Here is a 27,704-nt window from a genome sequence, read left to right on the forward strand (position 1 = left end):
GGCGATCGGTACCATGCAAAGTGCAATGGGAAAAAGAGTGTGAGTCCAAGGCTGAAAAATGCTTATGTGCTGGGTAGGAAAACAAAATCTAACCATGAAATGATCAGAGTAAAATACAGGGAAAATACTCTATTTAATGCAGGGGTCCATGGGATAATGCAATAGGATTTGAAAGAAAGCAATGATAATTGGGCATAAGACTAGGGAGGAAAGGCTTCCAGGAAGAAGGTGAACTTAAGTTCAGCCTAGAAAAATGGGATGGACCAATGGAAAGAATATTCCTAAGTGTCCAACCAGTCTAAACAAAGGCAAAAAATCATATAGAGAATAGTGAAAGCCTGGGGTTAAGAAGATTTTAGGAAGAAGGAGAATTAGTTGGACCTGCTTATAAAAGATTTTGAAAGTCAGGGAGAGGAATTTACATTTGACTTGCTTCCCCCCCCCCCATTTTTTAAATGCCTTTATTGAAATTATAATAGACAATTGGTTGCTCATATTTACAGAGCACAATTCAATGAGTTTTTTGCCATTATAGTTGTCATACAATATATTAGTTTCAGTTGTACAGCATAGATATTAGAGATCTATATAACTCACAAAGTAATCACTTCAATAAATCTAGTACTCCTCTTCCCCCTTACATATTTATTACAATATTATTGGCTATTTTCTTTATGCTATACTTGGTCTCCATGACTATTCTGTAATTATCTATTTGTACTTCTTAATCTTTTTTCCCTTTTTCACTGTACCCTGCAAACCCCCTCCCCCTATCCAGTAGCCCTCAAAATATTCTCTGGATCTATCTATGAGTTTGTTTCTGTTTTTGTTATTATTGTTGTTTATTTTGTTCCTTAGATTCCACATGTATGTGAAATCATGTGGCATTTGTCTTTCTCTATCTGACTTACTTCATTCATCACAATACCCTCTAGGTCCATCAAGGCAATATCTTTTTCCATCCCCTTACTTTTAGTTTGATGTGTCTTTTAATATGAAATGAGTCTCTTGTAGGCAGCATATGTAGGGGTCTTGTTTTCGTATCCATTCACTCACTTTATATTTTGGTTAGAGCACTTAATTCTTTTTCATTTAAAGTACTTATTGATAGATATGTAGTTATTGCCATTCTTTATTCATGTTTTTGATACATATTTTTCTTCTCCTTCTTAAAGAAGTCCCTCCAGCATTTCCTATAGTACTGGCTTGGTGATGAACTCCTTTAGTTTTTCTTGTCTGGGAAGCTCTTTATCTGTCCTTCAACTCTAAATGATAGCTTTTCTGGATAAAGTAATCTTGGTTGTAGATAATGGGTTTTCATCACTTTGAATATTTTATGCCAAGCCCTTCTATCCTGCAAAATTTCTTTTGAGAAATCAACTGCCAGTCTTATGATGCTCCCTTGTAGGTAACTAACTGATTTTCTTTTGCTATTTTTAATATTCTCTCATTGTAGTTAACCACTGGCATTTTAATTATGCTGTCTTGGTGTGGGCCTCTTTGGGTTCATCTTTTTTGAGACTCTCTGAGCTTCCTGGGGTTGTATGTCTATTTCCTTCTTTGATTTGCTTTTTGTTTAGAGACAAGCCACAGAACTCTGAATCATTTTCTTAACCAACTAAAGGGTTCACTTACTCAGATAACAAGAAAACCAGTACCAAGTGGGTATGATAGTTCCACACTGATACCTTCTGTCTTCCTCTACCACACGTCGTGGGAGGCGTTGTCATTAACCTTGCTTCACAGTTCCATTGTGACTGCACCACCTCAGATCCTCAGATCCACATTCCAGGCAGAAAGAAGAAAGACAGGAAAGGATGAGTGGGTGGTTTCTGCATTAAGAATGTAAAAGCTTTCTCAGAAATTTCTGCAGTCTCCTGACTGGCCAGAACTGTGGCAAAAGGCAACTCCTAACTGAAAGGATGTCTGGAAAAGCTAGTGTTTGTGCTGGACACATTATTACTAGAAGCAAAATAAGAATTCTCTTTCTTAAAGAAGAAATAGAAAGGGATATTGAAGCAGCAGTTAGCAAGTTCTGCATACTGTCTACAGCAATCTTCACACTATTATTGTAGGTTCCTAAACAGAGAGTTGTCTTAGAAAAAGTAATGAATTTTTTATAAGATGGATTTGGCATTGGTGTTGAAAGGATTTGGAAAGGAGAAGAAAGATTTGGAAGAGTAGATGGAAACTAGTGAAAGTAATCTAGGAGTGGCCACTTGAACTGCAGTTCTAGATATGAGAATGAAAAGAAGGAGAGAAGCTGATAGTCATTTTCAAGAAGCAATGGACAAGATTTTGTAAAAACCTTCCAAGAATGAATGGTCATGGTGGAAGGTACTGGCAAATTGACTCTTGGGTCCTTTTTTCCCCCTCTGTGCATAAAGTTAACATTTGGGGTGAATGAGAGAGAACAAATTAGAAAAAGAAATTGATAAAGGAAAATCCAAGAATCAGAGACACGTTGAAGCAATAACAAATCCACGAGTATACTTCCATTTTAAGGTAATAGGCACCAGAGGTGTAGAAAAGGGATGAGTTAGATTCAAAGTTAGGGGATTCTAATTTGAGTATGGTCTTTCTTGGGAATGCGAGCATTGCTTTCCAGGGCCATTCTCTAAACACAACACATAGCAGACCACTAGGATAGCCTCTAGCACATACATCTATGTTTAAAAAGCAAGATGAACCAGATCTGAAAACAAATTATGTACCTTTTGATGACTAATCCTAAACAAAAAAGCATTCTGCCTACTTGTTAGAAGGTGGGTAGAAAGGCAGGAGGAATACAAGGAAAGAATTCCGCAGATTTTTTTATTGTTGTTTTAGCTACTCATTATTGTTAAAGAGCAGAAAATCATTTTAAGACTAGAAAATTATTACAATTTGAAAACGCATCATGTTAGTAAGTGTCAGTTATTGTACATGGCATTAAAAGCACAGAAAAGTTTAGGTTTTGTGCTTTGACATTATATGATTCTGTGGTGGTATTAATAGGGTTGGACTTTTATTTTAACCTGAAAGAAGCTAGAAGCTTTTACGCACCCAAATACCTTAAGGCCCTGAGGGAAGACCTGACACTGCCTCTAACCCAACAGTCTCATTCTTAGCATCCCAAAGTTCCTTCTCGGCATTGGGGAAACGGCCAAGGAAAAACTCAGGGATGGGTAGAATGGAAAAACTGGATCAGTCGTATTTGCTGTGTTTGATTCTGTAATTACCGTGAATCTTTACATCAGACTCATCTTTATCTGGGTTTTCAAGATCGAATGTAATTTATTTTTGGCTTACACACACGTGACTTTTTTAATGCAATTAATCAAAGGTCAGCCCCATTTGGCAAGTCACCAGTCTTCCTCTGTTCTGCAGAACATATAGATAAAGAAAGCAGAGGCACTGGCGGGAAAGGGGCAAGTTTTCCTCGCTCCCCTCACTTCCAAAGCTATTCCTTCATCTATTTTATGTTATTCTAATTGAAGTTTTAATGATATAAAAAGAATCTCTAGAAAGAAAATAATTTATGTCAAAGAAATGTCATTCTGCTTCTTGTTCTCTCATATACAACAAATCAACCTACCTGTTCAAAATTCCTTTATTGTATTTTCTATAACATTTTTCTCCATATCTGTTCATCGCTTTCTTCTCCCAGATGGTGAGTTCCTTGAGGCCAGTTTCTGGTTTATTAGACATTGTCTTTCTGGCCTCCAGAACAGTGCAGGCACAGAGGAGGCACCTGAAGTGTTTTGCTAAGCCTCCCTTTGGGAGGCTTCTCCAAGTCTAACAATGCATGCCCAGTGTTTAAACTACAGTGATTTCTGCCAAGAGTATCAAGAGACCATAGGCAGAAAAATCAAAGATTCCAAAGAAAAAGCAGAAAATTAATTTAAAAAAGAGAACTCAATACTAATTTTGTATGGATATTTGCTGTTTGAAAGCCCAAATGAATTTTTGGTTATTTTTAATGCAAGTATTTGAATAGCTAAGTCAGTTACAGTGTACAAAAGTACAGGTTGGAAGGGCATACCACCAAAAGTCTCCTAGAGAACTGCACAACTACAAAGGCACCTTCATATAGACTATGAAGCTGATATCTTGGCTACTGGACTCCCAAGCCTTCCTCCCCCAGCCATACAGTGTTTCTTCGCAGAGGAAACCACTATGACCAGATTCTGTTTTTTTTCCCCAGAGATAAACTATGTGCCCATGTACATTAGGAGCTAAGTATATATATTTTATAAGTATATATATATATATATATATATTTCAAGAATGATTTTAGTGAGCAGAATCAATAGGAAAAATCAACACGAAGCAGGTCATCAGAAGATCTTGAACTATAAAGTATCATGGAAAAAAGGTATTCAAATGAAGAATGATCACTCAACAGAAGGCAGAAATAGAGCAGGAATTCTATCCTAAAAAAGATGAGGTCACGGATCCACCTGCCCATTAGGATGGGCGTTTCCATGAGGCTAATGGATTTGCCTGGAGGGAATTTGCAGTTTTTGAGTAAGTGAGAGAAATATAGTGGCCTGCCCTCCTGGGACACTGTTTGCTGGAATGTGGGGATGTTCTATGCTATGGTGACACACTCCCTCAGAGGCTCAGTGGCATTTGATCACTGCCCCTTAAGCATTTCCAGAGCCCTCCGACATTCATTCATATCATTTCAGTATAACAAGACACTCCAGCTTTCAGGACAAGGGAATATGACACACACTGGTCAAGGATCCGGAACCAGGATGAAGCAGGAGGTTTGAGGGCATACTTTTTGAGGAGAACTACCATAGTCGTTGTTATGCCTTAGCTAAACTACCTTCTGCACCAGAGATGTTCTTGGCAGTGTATTGATGTGAAGTTGGCTTGGGGTGGACTGGGATGGGTCAAGTCAACCAGTTATTCATTTTTTCAGGTAACGCCAAAATTCTGCTTGAATCAGGGAGAAAGAACAAGCTAGAAAATGGGTATTTGTCAAATAAATTCTCAAGTAATTATTGGATTTCAACGACATATAAGGCACTTGGCAAGATTCTGACTTTTTAACTAGATTCCATTAGAAATTTTAGATATTCACCCATAAAGAAAGGGAAGTTCCACCTCTGAGGCTCTGTAAAGCCTCTAATTGTTGAGGTTATCGCCGTCTCCTGCCCTGTAGAATATTGGGACAATCTGGTGGATATATTCCATGAAAAGTTATCAAAGACAGAAGGAGCTGGCTGCTCAGGTAGACTTCATGGAATAGCAGAGCCTGGTGGTGCTACCATGACTCAGGATTTGGCCTGAGGTTTTAGAGATTTCATGAGTTCCAGTCTGTAAGAGCACAAGAGTAATCTGTGGACCTGAATGTCAAAGGTAATCTATTGATTTATAAGGAGTAAAAGTTTATTCTCTGATGACCATAATAAGTTTCCCCACTGATGTAGACTACTTTACATTTTAAAAAAATGTTGGAGCAATTATAGAAATTGTTTACTGAATGTGATCAGGGCCAAAGATTATAAGACCTTGAAGGATAATTTAATGTATCATCCTTGCCTCACAATATTCTTGCTACATAGAATACATATAAAAAATTATAATAATAAAAGTTTGTTTTCTATCATTTAAAGTCTCCTCTTTGGATAGAGCAGAAACTCATATCATCAAAGTCATATAACTCAGTTCCCTTCTCAAAGCCCATATGCATATTATTGAATATATTCCATGGATAAAAACCAGTTAGAAGGTAAGGTCTGGTCACCTTGATTGTTATTGTATATTTCTCAAACATCCTCAGTTTCTCTTTTTACATTAATGTTCAGAGTAGCATTTTTATGTTAATTTTATATTTTTAAGCTTATTTTTAATGTACATACAGTAAAATTCATCTTTTGAATTTTATAAGTTTTGACAATCACCACCACAATCAAAATACAAAACAGTTCTTCACTCCCACCTCCACCCCCAAAAATACTGCCTTGACTTATACTTTCAAAATAGATTCCTTCCACAGAACCCTCATCTACTGTGTGTTCACCTTTACCACTTTTGCTTACAAGGGGTCATAGTTTCTGGCATTATCTACCAATTCTGAGATCCACCAGACCAAATATGCTATTATTCCCAGAGATGGATAAAATGAAGCTTTCTAATATATTTGCTTAGGTAAGAGTCAGTATATCTTTACTTCATCTATGAGCATAGAAGAAAAGAAAAAAAAATTACATATATTCTAAGGACATTGCTCCCAAAGAAAGTAGGACAAAAAACTCTAACATTCCAATTGTAACTCCGTCCACAAGAGATATAGTAGCTCTGAGGGTTGGGAAAGAGAACTGCTAAGTCATATCTCCAATGCGTTTCCTTCCTTTAAACAGGTCACAAGGACAGAGATAACCCCAACACGCTAGCAGCTGCTCCAGTGCTCGAGTAATTATGTTCACTCCTGCCTTCTAGAAACTAGACCTAGGCATTAAGAACTTTCTATTTAACCTACGTAAGTTAGTAGCTGAATTTGCTGTCATTTTATTAAGGACTCTTTTAGTAGCATGTTGTTTAATCACCATGTATTTGTGGTTCTTCCTGATTTCTTTAATAAGGACTCTTTTAAAAATATGTATTTAAAAATGGTGTATATGCATGCTCATTACAGACAATTTAAACAATGGAAAACTAAATTTGACTTTATGATATATAGCTCGGTGGTATTTAAGAAATTTTAAAAAAACAAATTGCGAGTTCAATTGACTCTTGCAAATATTAACAGGTCTCATTAATGTTTCTGAACACCTAGATGGCTCGGTCCATGCTATGGGCTGACAGATTATTTTTTATAATAAAATGGGAGAAATTTGGGTTTATAAATTAAATGGTGGCTATAAAGGCATCCCAGAAGGGCCCTGGAGGTGTCTGGCTATGAGGCATCTGGTCAACTTTACTTGACTCTACCACAAAACCAGGTAGTGACAAGACAGATCATTAATTTCCTTGAGAACCTGTTGCTCTATCTGCCAGATGCATACAGAAACCCTTCTATTCATGCCAGTCACAGGAAGGCAAGATTGAATGATTACCTGTCAAATACCTGCAGATGAAGAACTCAGAAGCACAACTACATATATATTAAGATAATTATGTTAAATCATTAGAATGTTTAAGTTTAAGACTCAAAGTCTTCTATTATGACAAATTCAGGTGATCCAAAAGATCCCACATCAGAGGGATCTTATAACAAGAGTCCTTTGTATGAACAGAGAGAGGTTAGCAGTCTGCCATATATTTCCCATCCTGCCTTCCCGTTATCTTCCCACAACTCTCCACTCTTTGTTTCTCTTAGCACTACTTCTAATTCTTAAACTTATCCTCGACTCTTACCTCCTCCCTGTTTCCATTTTTTCTGAGAACAGAGCTCCAGGGTAGACCATATAAGTAAAGTGCCACTCTCTCAAATTAAAGGGGAAGCCGGTGTCTCTAACAGTAAAATGTAACATTTTCCAATGAAACACTGGGAATATTCAAGGATTAAAAAATGTGAGACAATGTCCTTTCATAAATTTCAGGACGAACAGAAAGGGGATAAATAGATCTACCCCTGGCATGCTGACTCACAACGACTCGTCTACTAGCATTTACTGGAATGACCTTCAGTTTGAATGAGAACCACAAAATACCAGTAATTTTATCTGGGGAATATTTATATTTTGGTGCAGTAGGTGAATTCCCAATTAAAGGGCATTATTAGAAGCATTTTTCCCCAAAACTAAATGTAGTTTCATATTAGTTCAGCTTCGCATTTCTAATTGGTCATTATGGTTCAAAGAAGAAATTTTGTTTTTGTTTTTAAAATACATACATTCCCCATTTCCTCATAACTAATTTTCATGGATAATACCTGTTTAAGAAGACATCCTGAGTCCCAGATTCCGCTAACACAGATCAACTGATATTTTCAACCTAATATTTTCTTCCTGACGTGGAGCCTATTGGGTTTAGTGATTGATTTATACATGGAAGAAAGCCAGGAACTTAGAACATTCTCTGACCAGGGCAATACAAATGTATGATTATTCTAGGCCTCTCCCTCCCCACCTCCACATTAGTACAAAGGGTAGATTGCTACTAACTTCCCAAACATTTCCTCTGGGTGGAAGGGTGCAGGGAGACTACCCACTCTTGGTTTATGCTTCACATTCTCAATCCAGGGGTCTTTCTTTCTACCTCCTACTGCCCTTTAGACTTTTCAGGCATCTGTTTTCTGAATTGGTTGCAGAACTTTGTGGCATTTTGTGGATGGCTCCCTAACATTAGTGGAGCCAGGATTTAGGGCTTATCCCAAATCCAAAGTTTGCTCAGAGAATGTTGCCTTTGGAAACTGAGGAGGGTACAATGGCATACACAAAGTATGCATATAGAATTCTTCCCGAAATAAGTACTTGAGAATTTGTGACTGTGCTCCTGATCTGATTAGGGACATCCCCAAAAGTCACCTGCAGTCTAAATAATGTAAGATAAAATCATATATTTTAAAGTTCCATATGGAGACTAAAAATAAGAACCATTCATTCTTTCTCTCATTCCACAGCAGTTTACCGAGCATGGACTTTACACCAGGCACCATGCTGGAGACCTGAAACACGGCAGTGATAAAACAGACCCAGCCCCTACCCATATAGTCTAGCAGGAATTGCAAGAACCTGTGTTGATCCAGCACTATGGTAGTGTCTGAGACCTTGTGTTCGACAAACAGGTCCTCCTGTCTCTAGGAAAGTGACCTTTGATATGAGACTAGGGGCAATTTTTCAGCTTCCTGTAAAACAGATGAGATAACTCACAAGATCACCCAGTCCCTTTTGTCCCCATTTACCAAAGTGATCTGTTATTAATGTAGGCTTGACGATATCTCCATAATAGAAAAGACAGCCATAGAGAAGGGATGAGGGGTATTCATAAACTAGTAAGTTCATCTCCACACTGAATGAAGAAACTCACCTTGGCCTTACCCACTGGCCTCTCTGACTGTCGTTCACCTTCACTGCAGGACAAGACCAACCCAGGGTAAACGGGCAAAGTCTTGGTTTTGAACTTGCAAAACAGAGGTCCAAATTACCAGTCGATGGTGACAAGAGCTTCAGCTTTGAAAACAGAGATGATGTCAGTCAGCACTGATCCATTGATCATCACCTCAGCCCTCCTCTCCTGCCCACTCTTCCTTACCCCTCAAGAGCACCCCACTGTCTAGTTTTTAATACACTTTCACATACACACTCTATTTTAAGTCTCTAACAACCCAGTGTGGATATCCCACCCCCGCCCCTCATTTCATGGATGAGAAAATCAAACTCCCAAATTAACTTGCTCAGTTTTCCATAGCTGCTAACACAAAGCCAACATTCAAGCCCAGATCCTCAGGCTCGAAACCAATGCTTTTTCCACTATCCCATATCTGTCTACTTTTACAATTTCAGTTACTTCTTTTTGCTTCTTGTTTTAGCATGTCCTGGTGGGCAACTATCCTATAACCTGCTGATTTTCTGGGAGCAGCCAACAGATAGATTACTGACTAGGGGAGGGCCAGCAGCTCCCCTGCCTGCTGCTCTGCCCTGGCCACAAGGATCATTGCTGCCCCGCAAGCCTCTCCTGCCTCCTACATAGGAATCCCATGTCTGTCATGGATGTCTGTGGACCTACTTACACAGCAATAGAGGAGAGCACATGGGTGGCACACACCGAGGTTCTCTAGGAGTCTATTAATATTTTCGCACAGGCTGCTCAGAGTTTTAAGTTGACTGGTTTTAAGATAAATTACCTCTTGAATAAGACGTCTTTTTCCCTCTCTTCTCTTCAACACCCTCTTCCTCAATATAGATTTGTTTTTGGGGGGTTCTTTTATTTTGCCCCCTATGGCTTGTCCTTAGCACCCAGTGCTCAGAAGACGGATATTAATAAATTGCTGCCACTACATCTGATTTATCTGTCAAGAAGGCTGAGAGGAAACAGATCTAGCTCTTTTTGACCTCTGTAAGGATTGGCAGTGCTTCTTAAGATCTTTATGCACAAGGAGACTGCTGTTTAAAGGATCTGGAAAAATGTCCACGGATATTTCCCAATGCTTTTTTTTAAATCTCTTGAGTTAATAACTACTAATTTAGGGGTGGGGTATGTATATGCACAAGTCAGAAACTGGGGGAAATTTTTTATCGTACTAAAATAGGGAGAAAATTAAAATGTACATATATAAAATCTCTGTTTGAAGGACAGAATTCTGCCATTTATGTAAAAAAAAGAAAAAAAACCACATTTCTTCTGTTCAACTATATTTCTTTGCTATACCAGGATACTGGTGAGAAAATAAAAATGCAAACACCGAAAATAAATATGCTTTTGAACTTAGCATTATATTACAAATATCACTCCTAATATATTAAGATGAGTCGATTAGTAGGCTATGTCACAATAAAAACAAAAAATATGAATTAAAGGCAATAATAAATGTGTTTAAATTGAATAACTTCAGATTCAAAATTAGCGATAACAGTCTTTTCCAATTAAGTAGCTTTCCAGAATAAGATACAAAGCATAGCATAAAGATATGACATCATTAGCCAAGCATTTTCAAATACTTAACAATAAAATATGCAAAAAAAATTGATACGTTCTGACACATGTTCTGACATGGCTCTTTTTTATTAATTCTCCATCCAAGCTCTCTAATATAAAGTAGGAATCACTGCCTCTTTCAAACAGATCAGAATAAAACAGACAACCAGTTCGCATTTGGATGGTTTCTGCTGTGGTTTGCCACAGTCACTTGTAGCCTTGAAGCGTTGTCTCCAGTCTGTGCAGCCTTTTTTGCTAACAGGATCTTATCTCGGAAGCGGGTATAAAACCAACTATGGCCAAAGTGAAATTCCAGAGAAAGGAGTTGCCACTTTTCCTCCATTTCAATTGGACACATTACCTAGTCTGAAAGCCAATTATTTCTATAGATGCACCAAATTCTTGGGGCAGAGCCATAATCTCTTTAACTCTGTGTGAATTTAGGGCAAAGAGACAATCTAGTAATCATGAAAAACTATCCAAGAGCCTCTGGCCTCTCCGTCCTGTTCTAGTCCTTCCAGTAGTGATGGCACCACTCCCCTCATTTCAATACCTTTCCCACACCCCTCTCTGTCTTATAAAGCTAGACATTTCATTCTCCTACTGCATTTATAACTTCCTACAAATGCCTGGTTCTTAAGGCGACATTGGTACAACATCTAACATACAGACATATAGGTAATAATTTTAGAAAGAAGCAGAAGGATAGAGCACAGGCCTTGGCCTCCCTTTTTCTGGACACACAAACTATCCCTCTTAATCACTAAGCCCCAAACCCGTGGAAAGAAGACAAACCAGGGCTCTCTTCCCTGTCACATAAACGCAAAGCAAAGATTAATAGATATTCTTTGTCATTTCTCTGACACTTTCACATAACAGTTTTAAATAGCGCCCAAACATTCATATGATAAGGGCACATATTTTTTCAATCGCCTGTATATGGAATTGGTAATCCGATATGAAAAGGCCCATTTCTGTTTTAATTGTGCTCCAGTTGTCAAACTTTTCATAAAGACACACATGTGATTTGGGAATATCTAGGTACTTGTAAAAACTGAGCTTGCCTCACCAAGGACTACAGAAAACCACTGGAGGCTGTTGGTCCTCTCACTCCTGCAACCCTCAACCTGTACTGCTTAGCATATAACCATTGCTAAGGGCCAGGGACCTGAGTTAGTCCAGGACCCTATCCCAGCCCTGTCTCCAGTGACCTGAGGCCAGGCCTTAGACCTGGCCAGAGCAACAGGCTCTGAAGAATCTTCTAATGAGCAAAAGGAACCAATCTCCTTCAAACTCAGAGGATTTAGGTAGAAAGGGCTCTCCCTGGAAATGTGGAGGCAGTCACTTAGTTCTCTCCACGAGTATCCATGTGAAGAAGATAGAAAAATGACAAGGAGACATGTGAAAGGAAGCATGGCTCCTGTTTTAGACTCTATCCCCACAGACTCTTCCAGGCTTTAGTAACTGGCTCAGCAGGGAAACGTCAAGCACTGCAGGAGTTACCAAAGGCCGAGTTTTACTCACACCTTTGTGAAAGGGGAGATGCAAGTGCTGTTTTTAAGGGACTCACTCATGGTCTTGGAATTTTTCCCCTGAAGTTGCTTCACGTGGAAGGTTTGGGTGCATAAATTGTCAAGGTGACTTTATAACACTGAGTTATATGCCTTGCTTAATCACATCGATCTCGTCCACTCATTATACCCCAGCATTATATCTTACTTGGAATGGATACTCAGAAATCTGAGATCTGAGTTAAATATTCAAGTCCCATCTCCTACATGGCCCTGAATATCCCCATTTTCCAGCAGCAAAGGCCTTAAGACAGAGAGAAGCAGTGAAAATCATTGACTCCCTTAGGGAAAAACGGACCTAAAAGACAGATGCAATTGCATCTCAGGCTGAAAAGTTGCAGCAGAAGGTGTCCCAGTTCTGACACCTGCACTAGTTGCTGTAGGAATTGAGGGTGTCACTTCATCTCTCTGCACCTTGGGACTCTCATCTTAAGTGAGGAAAATGGCGCGACAAGTTCTTGGGTTTCTTCTTCCCAATCCAGGTCACTCCCACAGCTCCCCAACCCCCAAGCTTCTGTGGCTGAGGATTTGCACTGGAGTCCTAAGGTCCCACTCCAGGGGGCCAGTGCTCTCCACATTAGTAACTGGGTTTGTAAGGGGAAAACACAGAGATATTTTGAACAACCTTAGGGTAAATGAGGGTCAGTATTAAGCAAGCATTACTCTTAATAAATTAGTACTGACATCTATCCAAAACCTTAATGGAAAGGGGGATTTTTAATAATAAAACAAAACCAAACAAAAACCCATTTCTTTCTCTTTAAAGGAAAATTGCCAAGGATGCAGAAGGAAATGAAGATGATCAAAGACGAGGACGTGCATTTCAATTTGGGTGTGAAGAGGGCCCCCTCCTTTCCCCACTGCCTGCAGCCAGTGGTTTCCCGAGGGAAAGCTCCCCAAAGGCACCCCTTCCCAGAAGCCCTCCGGGGGCCTTTTTCCCAGTTCCGGTATGAACCTCCTCCCGGAGACCTAGACGGATTCCCCGGGGTCTTTGAAGGAGGAGGGTCTCGGAAACGGAAGAGCGTGCCCACCAAAATGCCCTATAACCACCCAGAGGGAGAAGCTGCTGTTGCCCTCCACTCCGAGGACAGCAAAAACCACGGCCCCCCGAACTTCCCTCTGCTGTTCCCGCAGCCCCCACGCCCCAAGTATGACTCGCAAATGATCGACCTGTGCAACGTGGGCTTCCAGTTCTATCGCACCCTGGAGCACCTGGGGGGCAAACCCGTCAAGCAGGAGCCCGTGAAGCCCAGTGCCGTGTGGCCCCAGCCCACACCCGCCCCGTTCCTGCCCACGCCCTACCCCTACTACCCCAAAGTCCCCCCGGGCCTCATGTTCCCCTTCTTCATGCCCTCGGCCTCCCCTTTCCCCTTCAGCCGGCACACCTTCCTGCCTAAGCAGCCCCCAGACCCGCTGCTGTCCCGCAAGGCTGAGCCCCAGGAGAGCGAGGAGACCAAGCAGAAGGTGGAGAGGGTGGACGTGAACGTGCAGATCGATGACAGCTACTATGTGGATGTGGGCGGGGCACAGAAGCGCTGGCAGTGCCCCAACTGTGAGAAGTCCTACACCTCCAAGTACAACCTGGTGACTCACATCCTGGGCCACAGCGGGATCAAGCCGCACGCGTGCACCCGCTGCGGGAAGCTCTTCAAGCAGCTCAGCCATCTGCACACCCACATGCTGACCCACCAGGGCACGCGGCCCCACAAATGTCAGGTGTGCCACAAGGCCTTCACCCAGACCAGCCACCTGAAGCGCCACATGATGCAGCACAGCGAGGTGAAGCCGCACAACTGCCGCGTGTGTGGCCGGGGCTTTGCCTACCCCAGCGAGCTCAAGGCCCACGAGGCCAAGCACGCCAGTGGGCGGGAGAACATCTGCGTGGAGTGCGGCCTCGACTTCCCCACCCTGGCCCAGCTGAAGAGGCACCTCACCACGCACCGGGGCCCCATCCAGTACAACTGTTCCGAGTGTGACAAGACCTTCCAGTACCCGAGCCAGCTGCAGAACCACATGATGAAGCACAAGGACATCCGGCCGTACATCTGCTCCGAGTGTGGCATGGAGTTCGTGCAGCCCCACCACCTCAAGCAGCACTCCCTCACCCACAAGGTACCGGGAAGGGTTCTCAGACTGCTGGGAGGAGGGCGGGGGCGGGGGAGGGGGGGAGGAGTTGGGGTCTGGGCCACGGGGAAAATGAGCAGAGCCCTGGCGATGAGGGGCCAGGAGACCTGCGCTGCTGGCTAATTCCGACAGGAGATGTGTAACCTTGGGCAAGAGGCTTCCCTTCCCCGAGCCCTTCATGTCCTTCCTCACCTTGAAATGGAGGAGAGTGAGGAGGAGACTAGCAATCAAGTCATTTCCCATCCAGCCTTCTAAGAGTCTGAGATGGGCCTAGAAATAAATAATGTGGATTGTTTGGAGAGGAGGTGAGGAAGGATGAAGGAAACAGCTGGTCTTTGTACTGTTGCTTTTTAGCCTCCTAGAATCCCTAAAATTCTGTTTCTGGAAATTTTATCCGGGATACTAGCTTGAGTGTGTCATCAGGCCCTCCCTACCCAAGACCAGCTCTGTGCCTGGGATATGCTAATCAGAATCTTTTTCTAGAGAATTCTTTTGGTCTCTTGCTGCCGAAGCGGCGGCCACATTTTGAGCTGTTTTCTTCCTCAGCTGTGAGACCTGCTTCATGCGCAGGTGCGCTCAGAGAACAGGGTTTGGCCCAGGTCCACCAGGGTCTGTGCTTCCCTCAGGGGAGCCCTCACCTACTTGGCTGCAGGGCTTCTTCTCTACCCTCATCCCTAATAAGCCCTGCAGGTTCTCCTCTGTCGTTTCACTAATCCTATCAGAGACCCAGCAGCTTCCTTCGATCTGCAAAGTTGTGTCCACGCTCTCCCATTTACTTGGGGTCTAGGCCGGCCCACCTGTGAATATTTCTTTGGACTTAGAATTCCCTTTAGAGAATTTTAATAACAGTGTTAAGTAGATACTTCTCCTTGGTCCCAGGACAACTGGATTGTAGCCAAGTATAGAGGCGATCTTGAGAAGAAAGATGCTGAAGTAAATTTTACAATCCATCAAGAAAGTAGTTTTGATTAATTTCATAATTTTAAACTCACTGAATATGCAACATGTTTTTAAAATTCATCTTCTTAGAAGAGCAATAAAATTTAGATCTCTTCATTAACATAAATCCATACTCATCAGCGATCACCTAGACTTGAGAGCATTCCAGCTGGAAAGAGTCCCCAGGTTCTCATGATCCACCATCTGATCTTGAGATGAGGAAGCCTTCACCAAGAAAGGCCACAAGACTTGTCTTAGGTTACGCAGCCAGTAGTAAATGGCTGGACAGAGACCTGAACTCACCCTTTAGTGCCATGGGTTCACCGAAACTGAGAAGCAGTAATTTTCTACCATGTCCCAAGTTAAAGAAATGGAAATATAGTCCCAGACGGTCAGAGCTAAGCATGGAACCCCTCCTACCATAGGTCACTATGGATACCAGTCAATACGGGATTTATAAAGTACAGCTAAGCAATTCGTTCTAAACCTGTACTACCTTAGTTTTAATACCATGGTTCTCTAAGTTTTCCTTCCAAAAAGTCATTCTGGGTCAAGATCTCTTGTAAAGTCCTTTTCAGCAAAGCACTGGTAGTCAACATTAGCTAAAACTCTACTCATGCTGTGAGTCCTTGGAAATGCTTTCAACTGAGGGTACCAATGCTTAAGTATTCAAACACTTCTTCACAAACAGCGAGGGAACTAGAAAACCTCCTTCTGTCCTGTTTTCTAATTCAGAAAACTATCCTCCTCCAAATTTCTTCCTAAGACAGAAGCCAGCTTAGAGAAGATTCCATACCCAAATCACACAATACACAGAGGTCACTGTGGCCTGTGGGGACCCAGGACACCATCTTAAGAGGTGATTGTCAAGTTGTAATTTATTGACATGTAGATATAAGTTGTTGTTCTGGGATTTTCAAGTTCATTAATGAGAACTCAAGAGAACACTGGTTTTCGTGTAGGGAATGATATTATCACTTTAGGAAGTTTATTTTTTTTCATTATCATGAAAGCCAGATTATAGACTCATTTTGCATATCATCCCACAGTGCTCTTACCCAAATCCTATTAATCCTTGGGAACTGTTGCTGTGGAATTAACCTCAGCAGCAGCAGGAACAACAAAAGCAATAACTTTCTTTTCCTCTAACAGTCTGGGTAGTTTATGGTTTTCAGAAGAAAAAAAGATGATGTAATCAACACTTTTCAACAAAATAGCAATTTAACAAGGCTAAAGCCACACCATTTGGAACTCAACATCTATCACCAAGCTTTTTGTGGATTTATGCTGCAGACAGAAAAACAAAGGCTAGAAGCCTGGGGAAAGCGTGTTACCTGCTAACCACATTCCTTTTGGCATTTGCATCTTCGTCCCTCCAGGGTGTGAAGGAGCACAAGTGTGGGATTTGCGGACGAGAGTTCACTCTGTTGGCCAACATGAAGAGACACGTACTGATCCACACCAACATCCGGGCCTACCAGTGTCACCTCTGCTACAAGAGTTTTGTGCAGAAACAGACCCTCAAGGCACACATGATCGTTCACTCTGATGTGAAGCCTTTCAAATGCAAGGTGGGCTGGGGCCCCTGGGGAGAGTGCAGAAATGAAGGACTCCCAGGGTTGTACAAACGCCTAATGGGGGAGAATCTCCATTTCATCAGTGGGGCCACCAAGGCTCAGAGTAGGTCCGTGGCCAACCCCAAGTCCATTTGCCGCTCTGTCCCTCTTTTCACCACACCTATGCTCACAGCACTAGGCTCTGAGGAGCCTGCCCTGTTTGTCTCACTGTGGAACCAGTGCCCAGGGGAGGGAGGCAGCCAGTAGGGGAGGTCTGAAGGTGGAAGGCCCATTCAAGGAATGAGTTTGTTGGAGGATGAAGGTGATATGATGTGATCCTGTTCTAGCAAGGAATAATCAGGTGTAGCCCTCTTCCCCTTACAGGCCAAAGAGTAGAACACAGAAAGGAGGCAGAGAAGCTTCTATCACATCCTCCCTTCCCACTCCTCCCCTCCTGTTCTCCTGACACTTGGGCTGAGCACTGTAATTTGAGGGCAGGTTTCCTAAAGAGGATGAAAGAGATTCTGAGGTTGGCCCTTGGATGACCTCAGAAGTATTTGCTTGGACCGGGGAATAACTGTGAGCACAGTCATCTGAAGCATTTCTCACTTATTCCGAAAGACCATGGAGTGTCTTTGTTAAAATCTGTGTCACATTAACTTGGTTGGATTTTTATTTCATCAGCTGAGATCACGTGTGAGCTGGAGATTTGTAAAACCCAAGACACTGACTGGTATTACTCAGAAATGTTTGGGCTTCCCAGGCTGTCCCTCTGCATCCCACATCATTTTCCTTCTCCACTTCTAAAATGAAAAGGAATCTTGCTCAGGATAGGGTAGTTTCGTTCGATGAATGTACCAGCCATGACACCCCCGGTCACGAGGAGAGGGCTGAGAGGGAAGAAGAGGGAAATCACCACACTCAGATAGCGTTACAGCCTTTCTGTTTGAAATGGATATTTTCCTTCTCTCTGTTACTGCATGTCTGACAGGGTCCAAATACATTCTCAGTCAATCCCTATTTCTAAAGTAGGGTGCCCTGCTTCTGGGGTTTGTTCCTGACTTAATCCTCTATAACGTGTCTCCTCACTTGAAGGAACCCCCTGTGAAGCTGACTTCTTTCCGGTGTTGGCCAGTCCTGGATGGGGTGAGAAGGGTCAGGAACCAGAGCTTCCCCAGACCTGTGCGGGCATTCTCCGGAGGTGGGGGAGGGAGGTTTCTCCCTCCAGCCCTCTTCCTGCCACCCACTTGTGTTTCCCCTCTTTTCCTTCAAGTTTCCAATGGTTTGAAAGTCAATTTATGTCCACCTTGGGCCATCTGAGCTGAAGGGGGATGAAGCTGTGTGCAGGATGGGCCCGGTACAAGAAGCAAATGTCGGGCCCCTTGTTCAAATGTTATGGAGAATTTCAAGAAGGACATTACACCAAACTCAGGACCCTTCTGAGTTTCGGGGCCTGTGGGACTGCACAAGCCGCACACCCATGAAGCTAGTCTTGGCTGCATGAGACAATAGATGCCACAGACCATCTCCTCTCTCTCCCTTCAGGCACTTCTTTGATTTCCTTCCCACTTTACTGAGCCCCATGAGCCTTTCACTTTTAACAGAGCTGTTCCCACCTGCCAGGGGTTTACTGTCTCCTACAATGGTGGTGCTGACAGGAGCTCTTTGCCACTCTTCATTCCTTGTGTTAAGTTTCCTTTTGGACTTTGAGCATGTACTGTATTCTTTATCTTTTCAACTGGCAGCAGATAGCACATAAAATTGTTAAACTATGAAGGGAGCCATTGCATAGTTTGCAGTCCCCTAAAAATTCACGCCTCTCCTGTCCAACCAACTCCTACCTCTACGTCATCAATTCAGGTCCAGTAGTAGTGGGTAAACGAGGCAGAAAACATCTCTGAAACAGAGGAATATGTCTTGGACCGGGTGGTTTCTGAAGGTTTAAAAGATTCTCTCTGGTACCAGTGCATAGAAGACTATACAGTGCAGTGCAACCAGGATTCAATAATGCAGTGAGCCAGCCTAGCTTGATGTTTCAGGCCTCCCCTCATGAACAACTGTCCCCTCCTCCTCCACTCTAGTGATAGTGCACCACACATGGTCCAGATGGCATGTGATGGTCAACTTTACGGTTCAGAAACTCAATTTGACTTATCCTTGAGGGTGCATTAGGTTCTAGATGTCTGGTCACATCATTGGCTCCCATAAAAGAAGGGCTCGTAGCATGAAATGCCAACTCTGGAACAATGCACAGTTTATATTTTCCAATGAAAGATTGGCATGGCATTGGATCGGTTATCTATCTGCAAAAGTCTTTTCTTCCTGGTGAGTAGGTTCCCTCCTCACCAGATAGACTGCTTAAGAAAGTCTATCTGTGATTATAACAAAAAGGATATTTTCATCAAACCTAGGTGGCCCGTCTCCATTCTTAGACATTTCTGAAACAAGAACAGGTATTGGCCACCTTGATCAAGAACCCTCAGTCTCCTGGAAAGTGCCAAAAGCATACTGCCAGGTTCTTCCTCTGTTTGTTCCCATGTCTCTGCAAGGTGCCACCCTGCTTGCTGTCCTCTTCCTACCATCACTCTTCATTTCAAAAGAATTTCGGAGCTTGTGTGAGTTTATAGATTATGTAATGGGAATCTGTGTTGGTAAACTAGCTCCAGCTCCCATGGTGGGGTGGGCCATCTCAGGATGGTGTCCTGTTCACTTTGTTTCCCATCCATTTCGTGTGGATTATAAAAACTGGTCCTGGGTGGAGGGAGTTGAGAGAGGAATGGAGGGCCATTTGCTTATCGCCGTGCAATTCATAGCTATCAGAGATAAGTGGCTGGCTGGCTGCACAGTGACGGTGGAGAAGAGGTCCGGTCAACTAAACCTGGGCTTTATCATCTTCATATGATTGACATGTTGGGAAAGAGGTACAGGCCTTGTTCCAGCCATACTCCATGAGTTAGCTCTGTCGCCTTTACCCTAAAACTTGCAAAAAAGGAAGATTCTTTAAGTAACAAATTCTAATTTCTTGGGACTCTCACCACTAAAAATCCTTCCTAAAATAAACCCCTCCCCCTGTTGCAACATGAACTGGTTCTCTCTGGCCCCGGTCTCAGTGGAAACAGCTGCCCACAGCAAGCAGCAAAGTTCGGGGGCTATGGGATTAAGCATTAACAATAGAATGGAAAATTAGAGGAGAGGAAAGGTTTCCATCCATGTTCCTTTCTTTCTTCTTTTTAATATGAAAAAGTACCGCCCTTCTGGGCTTTTTTGCTATTGGCTCGACTTCTGGAGTCCTTGCTTCTTGGAGCCAGCTGGAGCTTCTCCAGAGACCTGTGCCTGTAGACTTAAGCCCGGTTTCAGAAAGATGCTTCCCAGATTCTGCGTAAGCATGCAGGGGTGGATTTGGATGCTATCCTTGTAGCAGCCACACTCCATAAAAGCAAAGAACCAGCTGCCGTCTTTGGAAAACCTGTCCAGGAAAAGCAGCCATCCAGAATTTCCGGGACAAATTCTCCTTTGAGATGGGTGAAGCCGGGAGCTGCCTAAGTTATGAATCACCAGGTCATCTGCAGCATAGTCTAAAACAGAGGCCTGAAGGCTAAGGGCAGAGCTGATAGAAGAGGATGAGGTCTGCCTTGAAAAAAGTCCCCACCACCTCCACCAAACGGGCTCCATCTCCCCATCCAGCTCTTGGATGCCTCATTGGGGAGAAACCAGGTGGGGACTTTTAGGGATCCAGTACTGGGGACCAGGGTTCTCAGGCTGGCATTGAGGGGGTTAAGGCAGTGACCAGATAGCAGCCTTTTGGCAGCAAAGCCCTCCTCAGCAGAAGGAAGGATATAGCTGTATGAACTGCCTGCTTAACAATGCCTCACATGTCCCCAGGGGCCTGCCTGCAAATAGATTTCATCTTGCTTTCTCTTGTACTTTTCAAAGCTTCCTGTTTTCTCACGGCCCTCTTGGACAGTTTACAGTCTCTCTCTCCCTCCCTCCCTCTCTCTCTCTCTTTGAGGAAAGGAACACCCTTCTTATTAAAAGAGAGAGAGAGAAGAATGTAAGGGAAGGGCAGCTTAGCGGAGGCCATTCTCCTCAGCTGCAGGCTGCAGCTTTTTGACCTTTTCTCTCAGAATAGGAAAACACAGGCTTCCTGGTGCATCTCTGTCCTCAGGCTCAGATCAGGCTGGTTGGCAAGAAGCAGCATGCCTCTTCTTGGCTTTGTGGGCCTCTGGCCACAGCCCAGTGGCTTCCCTGTCTCTGCACAAAACTGATCTAACTTCTCAGTGTCTCCAGCTGCCAGCATTGTCGCTGGGGATCATAGGAAGGTACCTGAGACATCTATAGAGCCTGGGCCGGGGAGGGAAGGGGCATGAGGAGGCTGGAGTTTGGAACTCCTGTGAAGATGAGGAACAGGGCACCTGCTGGCTGTCTAAAGGGCTGGCTGGTGATCAGGGAGCCAGATAACGGGTTCTCCCAAAGCCTGCAATCCAGGCTGAATCTTCTCTTCCTGACCACATTTTTCAGTGCTGGGTTAGGCACAACTGCTTCTATTTCTATTATGCCTCAAGTAACCTGGCAGATATTTACTCAAAGGATTCATCACTTGGTCCTTTCTTCAATATTTCCTCCAAATAACGTGGTTTAAAAAGACAGCACTCTCATCTTCAAAGATCTTTCTATTCCTGGAATGTAAAAGAGTCTACCATGTACATGATAATGGTAGCAATAAAAGCTAATACTTATTGAGCTCTGTTTGCCAAGCCGTTTACATGAATTGTTTCGGTTGATCCTTATAACACCAATCATAAGGAAGCATTATTATCATCAACATTTTATAGAAGAGAAAATGGAGCAAGTTCTCTATTCCTCTGAGGTCTCACCATCACCTCTCTGCTCTGCCATCACAAAGCTTGATGATCCGTGCAACCTATTTTTAAAGGACAGTTCAAAACATTCGTTGCAATTTTCTATTACATGTTGAGGTCCACCTCCCTTTTAAAAAATAGGTATGAAAATGAGTATCGATGGACAAGTTGAGATTTATGTGAGGCACACAAAGTCCCCTCAATAGAATGACTGAGTGGACCGTCCACAAGATGACATCTGAGCCCTAACCACTTCAGCAGCTTCCTGTACCAACACCTGCCCCTATGTTAATCTTTGTAGAACTTGGCAGGAGATGATTCAGCAAATATTGACTTGGGCAAGCTCTGAGCCTCATACCTCATGATTAAAGGGGGCCTTGAAATAGATGTCTGCTTTTCCCAGGAGAAAGAACTAGAGTTTTTGTGCTCTTTCTCAAGCTTTCTTCTTCCCTCCTCCACTACAGCGATTCTGCTTAGAGCTCATATCTCAAACCCCACCCAAGGGTGCCATCATTAATTGACCCAATCTTCTTTCTCTGGCTTCTCTTCACTAACAGTGACTGAGAGGCCACTCTCTGAATTTCACTGACACGAAATATCTCCATATACTCGTGTATTGTCATGTGAGGACAATATGCTGAGAAAGGTGAAGCGGCCAGTTGTTCTGATAAGAACTAAAGGGCTTCATGGAAGAGTCAGGGGCTGAGAGGAAGAAGCTAAGGGTGCCTCCACTGAAATGCGAATGGTGTCCTAGTACCTCGGGTCCTGAGTTAATTGTTTCTATTCTACCACTGAGGATTTTGGTTTACACACTACTGTGTATAGGGTTATACACAAGATAGTGGGGAAAGAAACAGAGTTGGTGGTGGCTGCTTTTTGAATTTTTACATGGTATAGCGATATTTTCCTGACTTGTTCTTTTATTCCCACAACAAAAAAACTTAGATATTTATTAAGCGTTACTACCTATGTACTCTTTTGCTTGATACTGAGGTTAGCCATGAAGACCATCTAAAGATGGTCTAGGCACCTTTTACTATCCCAAACATCTTTTAGAGTAGATGCAACTCCACTGAGCCCTGGGAAAGCTGTCCATCGGCTGGCCCAGTAGGTTACCATAAACCATGAAGGATAACTCTGGTACATAAAAATTATATTTTACCAAGAGTACAGAAATCAGTCTTCTTGACCAATCATACATTCGATAATATAGCTGACCAATCATGTCCCACAGTGGACCTTCTCTGAGGCTATAGGCCTTGACTTCAGGGAACATTATTATTTTAATGTCCTAATGTCCCTATGTACCACTGAAATGTCCCAGGAAGTTCAGTAGTGAATGAATTGAGCCAGGAAAACATTAAAATATAAAACACACACTGCTATGATAAAGGATCATAAAAGTTTGCTTATCTAAGTCTGAGGAAGTCTGTGGAAAATACTCAGAGGTAGCCACTGTGATGTTCGCACACCTCTGTGTGGGGCAGTGGGGAGGTGAGGAGGAGGGTAGGTGGGACGTTGGGGCAAGTGAATTGCAGGATCTTCTCTGACCCCAAAGTCACAGCAGCTGCAGCAACAACCAGCAGTCGATCACTATCGCAACAGCGAAAATTACCTGGACTGTAGTTTAAGGTTGAATGAGGTGTCCAAAATATTGAATGAAAAAACTTTATTCTTGTGTCAAAACAAAGGCACTCGACACATTCTTCAAAGTTAGGCTAAAATTCTATCTCTTTTATAAAACCCTTCTGGACCAGTCCAGCTTCTAGCAGCCATAGATAATAAATAAAAGTTGAATTTCTTCCTTTATGGGAGCCAAGTAAAGAAGGCGCCCATCTCATCCTTCCAGTTGTTCTCTCTGTCTGGCCTGTAAGACTGTGAGACCCATTTAGGCCTAGCTCCTCTCCCCTATGTGTCTTGTGCTTAACTGCCCACGGATTTTGCTGTTTTCAGGTCTTCTGCTGCAACATCATCCAGATAATCAGAAACCATATTATGAACCAAATGAGATATACCTTTTCTAAAATGACCTATAACTGGAAATACCTAATGTAGACTCTGTAGATTCAAAGCTTTTTTTTTTTTTTTCCTTTGCCAGGATGGAGAACTACATAAACTAAGCTAATAAATAGAAATCTACCAGAACTTGTACACATGTGCCAAGCTGAATTATATAGGTCACTATATCTTAATAAGTTGTCTCTATTGAGAATAAAAGAAAGCAACTATCCATCTCACATGTAGGGCTTCTGAGGATGTTTAAATTAGACCAACTATCTCAGCGTTTCCCCTCTTGGTTCCCCTTTTCCAAATAAATGTGGTGTACAGATACTCTGAATACTGAGGATGGGACACCAGAATGCTGAATTCAGTATTGCTAGTAAAGAAATAAAAAGTGAAAAAGCACTTAAAACTCTCCAATATGAATCATTTAAAAATATAGAACCAACCATTCATTAGCCATGCGTGGATTATCTGTGATAGATTTGTAATTCCAGGCTGGCTTCCTCCCACTAACTGCCCAGCATTCTTTTGGGCTAATCTCCCAAAGTCACTATTTGTTAGGTCTACCCATTTTTCTAAGCCAGTTTCTCTTCTGAAAGAAGTTGGAGACCTGCTGTTGTCCATCATGCATTACACTTTGATGGAAATGAGAGAAATGACAAAAAAAAAATGAATAAAACATGTTATCTTTTTGTATACCTGAGATAATACGTTCAGTACTTCAAATCTCTACACAGAGAAAAGACATACTCCTTCCTTTACATGTGTCTTTGTTCCTTTTAACTTTGAAATTCATTCCAAAAATTAGCTAATTTAAAAATTAGAAAAGCATTGCCTGATACCGTCTGATAGAAGATCTGTTGGGGTGGGGTGGGGGGAGGATGCAGTGTGGTGTATGGTGGTTGACCATGTGGCTCTGGTATCTGATGACCTGAGTTCATTATCCTAGCTCTAGCAGCTGTGTGCCTTGGCTAATCCCTTCATTTTATAATCCCTTAGTTTGTCCATCTGCAAAATAAGGATGATAACAATACCCATCTCACAGGATTGATTTGTGAATTAAGCGAGATATTCCATGGCAGACTTACAACAGTGCCTTCTATATTGTAAATGCTCCATAAATATTAAACAAGTAATTGTAACTTTTTTTATTCAAGTGAAGCGCACTTTGAGCAATTGCTTTTCAGATCAGTTTTTCTCCCTTTCAAAAGATCGTATTCAAAGGACGCTTTAATAGCTCTGTGATCTGTTCCTACTTTACTTCTGAGCCTGCGCACAATCCAGCCCCTCCCTGACTTCCACGGGGACATTTTCTTTGGAAGCAACTTAAAATGCCCACATCCAAAGTAGCAGCACCCCTGAGTGTGGGTTCACCTGGGCACGGTTTCCCACCTGCGAGTAACCTATGTTCTCCTTGTCACTGTCTCTGACAGCTGTGTGGGAAGGAATTCAACCGGATGCACAACCTAATGGGCCACATGCACCTGCACTCCGACAGCAAACCCTTCAAGTGCCTCTACTGCCCAAGCAAATTCACCCTGAAGGGGAACCTGACTCGCCACATGAAAGTCAAACACGGGGTCATGGAGCGGGGCCTCCATTCGCAAGGTAATTGCTCTTCCAGAAAGCCCCTCAGGCTGTCAAGGCCAGTGGGTAACAAATGGGAAGTGACCTTGTTTTGAGGGGGGGCTTCAGTCTGAGGGGTTATTCTTATTGTGGAAAAGGGAGTGAAATTTTGAAGACCACAGCAGAGTAGCAGGAGCAGGCTGACAGTGACACTAAAACAAATATAATGCTAAAATCTGAAGGCAGTAAGTAAAAGTGAATTCTAGAAAGTAAATTGGAACATCGTAATGGCACCAATCAGAACCGTTACTGAACCTTTGTTCCGGACACAAGGCACCTGATGCCTTGCCTCCTTGACTCTTCGCAGCAGCTTCAGGCTGGAGGAACTTCTATCGTCCCTACTTTACAGAAGAGGGAACTGAGGCTTCAAGACATTATTAACTTGCCCAAAGTTGCTCAGCTGAAAAGTCACAGAGTCAGGATTTGAACACAGACCTTCCTGACACTAAATCCTTTATTGCATCCTCATCATTGCACAGCTGATAGAGGGCATGCAATTTTTCTTTCCTTTCGAAAAAACAGGTCTGCAGGCTCCATTGTCAGCAGGAGTGTGTCTGTAGCAGACTAAGTCTCTTCTGCCTGTTCACAACCATATATACTCAAGAACAATTTTCCTGCTCAGTAGGGCTGATGGCTCCATGTGCACAGCAGGGGCTTACATCTCCCCTACTGAGCCCTAAGTGAACCGATTAAAAGTTCTTCCTTCATTTTTCATGTTTCAGAGTTCATGTTTCAGATCTACTGAATTCAGCGGGATTCCCCTAAGTCACCTTAAGCAGGCCATCCGTCAATAAATAGGCAGTAAATGCCTGCCGTCTAGTCAGTGTGCTATGTGCTATGTGCCATGGCAGAGATGAGAGGAAGACGACCACCTTTGCCCTCTAAAAGGTCTTTGCGTGGAGAGAGAAGACATACATATGTGTAACTTAAAAAATCATAGTAACTGGCTGCTGTTTTCTGATCACTAGTATGATCAAAGTGCAGGACTAGACACTTTAGAGTTCATTCTCACAATTCCACAAAGTAGACTGTGTAATTCTCATTTTATATAAGAGGAGATCAAGGCCAAGAGTTGTTACATAAACTGCTCAAGATCGAACAGCAAATCCAAAGGGAGAACTGGGCTTCCAAATGGAGAAGTTTTGAATCGAGGCAGTTTTCACTACAGTAGGTAAAAACATGGTGTGACTCATTTGTGTTTGCTGTCTCTCCCACCTTTTTACAAAAGTTGTGGTCAAATAGGCACACATATTCATAAATAAGAAGCACACATGTGCACACACAACATGAAACGGAATAACTGCAGCGTTCAGATTTTTCTCCACGCCCACTGAGCTTATAGTGACTCCTGGGTGATAGGGAACTGTCATCATCTAAAAAACAAGGTCTGGAGTTTTTGCAAAAGCGCTGAAAAATTCTGTTTAAAAAACAAAGGGAATTTTTTTCCCCCTGAAAATGTTGTTCTCCTGAATTTTTCTTTACATCTGCAGTTGCCTGAGCCACTTCCCAAACCAGGCCTGGATTTTTTCCTGACTAGGTGAAGTTTGTTCAGTCCCCGGGGCTGAAGATATAGAAGGCAATGAGACAGTCCTCCATCTGAAAGCCTAACCTGGTCACTAAAACTCACCCCATATAGATGCTCAGATCCTAAAAGGCATCTAACAGCTCTGTCATTTTTCTGGAAAAGTGAAGAGTATCACTATGTATCAGAGAGTTGCTTTAAAAATTTTTAACAGCCTTTCAACAATTTCAATGTTTTCATCTACAAAAGGTGTTGGCATTTTTTCACTTTAGTTTTCGAAATCGCTCAAAAATCATACCCCAAATGAAAAAGATCCTCCCTGTGCCCCTGACAAGATAAAAGCTATAGACAGCTTCACAGCCTGACATGATCGTAAAGCAGGCACAGCTGGACATCAGCTTCCTTTGTGTGCCCCGACCCAGGAGCCTGGTTCTGTGGCGCAGCAGGCTCTGGCCGCTGCCGCTTCTCCTCTCCAGTCGTCTCTACCTGTTCCTCAGTGCCTGAGCGTTGGTTCCCCACAGGCAGAGGCCTTCAAGATCACACCAGGTGGGGCACTGCCATAGATCGATTGATTGGCTGCTGAAAAATCCATCTCTACAGAGTCCTCAAACTGAAACTAAAAGCAAAACCCTCTCGCATCACTGTACCCGACAACAGGGACACTTGTAGTTGGACACAGGGGGCTTTGGGGTTCTTTGGAGGGCCTCTTTGTGCCCTCCGTATTCTAGCTATGCTTAGGGGTTCCAGCTATGAGGCGGCCTCCTTGGCTTTAAATGAAATATATATTTTTTCCAAGATGAAAATGCCTGTATCATTGTTTTATATTTTTCTATGGTGAAATATATGCTCACTGAAAATAATCAAATAAATACATTAGAAGTGAAAAATATCAAAATCACCTCATTTTTGAGATTTTGACATACATTTT

At 42.7% G+C, this 27,704-nt stretch overlaps 1 protein-coding gene across 20 annotated transcripts in view; it reads left to right on the top strand.

The window, feature by feature from the left end:
* The window catches only part of ZNF366 (zinc finger protein 366), a 264,426-nt gene that overhangs the window by 231,853 nt on the left and 4,869 nt on the right, over positions 1 to 27,704 (top strand). For 18 of the 20 annotated variants that reach the window (XM_036225246.1, XM_036225243.1, XM_036225252.1 and 15 more), the window contains 3 exons: positions 12,913 to 14,258; positions 16,589 to 16,780; positions 25,062 to 25,236. In XM_036225246.1, coding sequence (XP_036081139.1) covers positions 12,927 to 14,258; positions 16,589 to 16,780; positions 25,062 to 25,236 — 1,699 coding nt within the window. In that variant the 5' untranslated portion in view covers positions 12,913 to 12,926. Of the gene's footprint in view, positions 1 to 5,859; positions 6,476 to 12,912; positions 14,259 to 16,588; positions 16,781 to 25,061; positions 25,237 to 27,704 lie in introns of those variants that run through there. The other 2 variants (XM_036225257.1, XM_016122115.2) reach the window with 2 other exon arrangements.

This window comes from Rousettus aegyptiacus, unplaced genomic scaffold (assembly GCF_014176215.1).
Source record: "Rousettus aegyptiacus isolate mRouAeg1 unplaced genomic scaffold, mRouAeg1.p scaffold_m13_p_8, whole genome shotgun sequence".
NCBI lineage: Eukaryota > Metazoa > Chordata > Mammalia > Chiroptera > Pteropodidae > Rousettus > Rousettus aegyptiacus.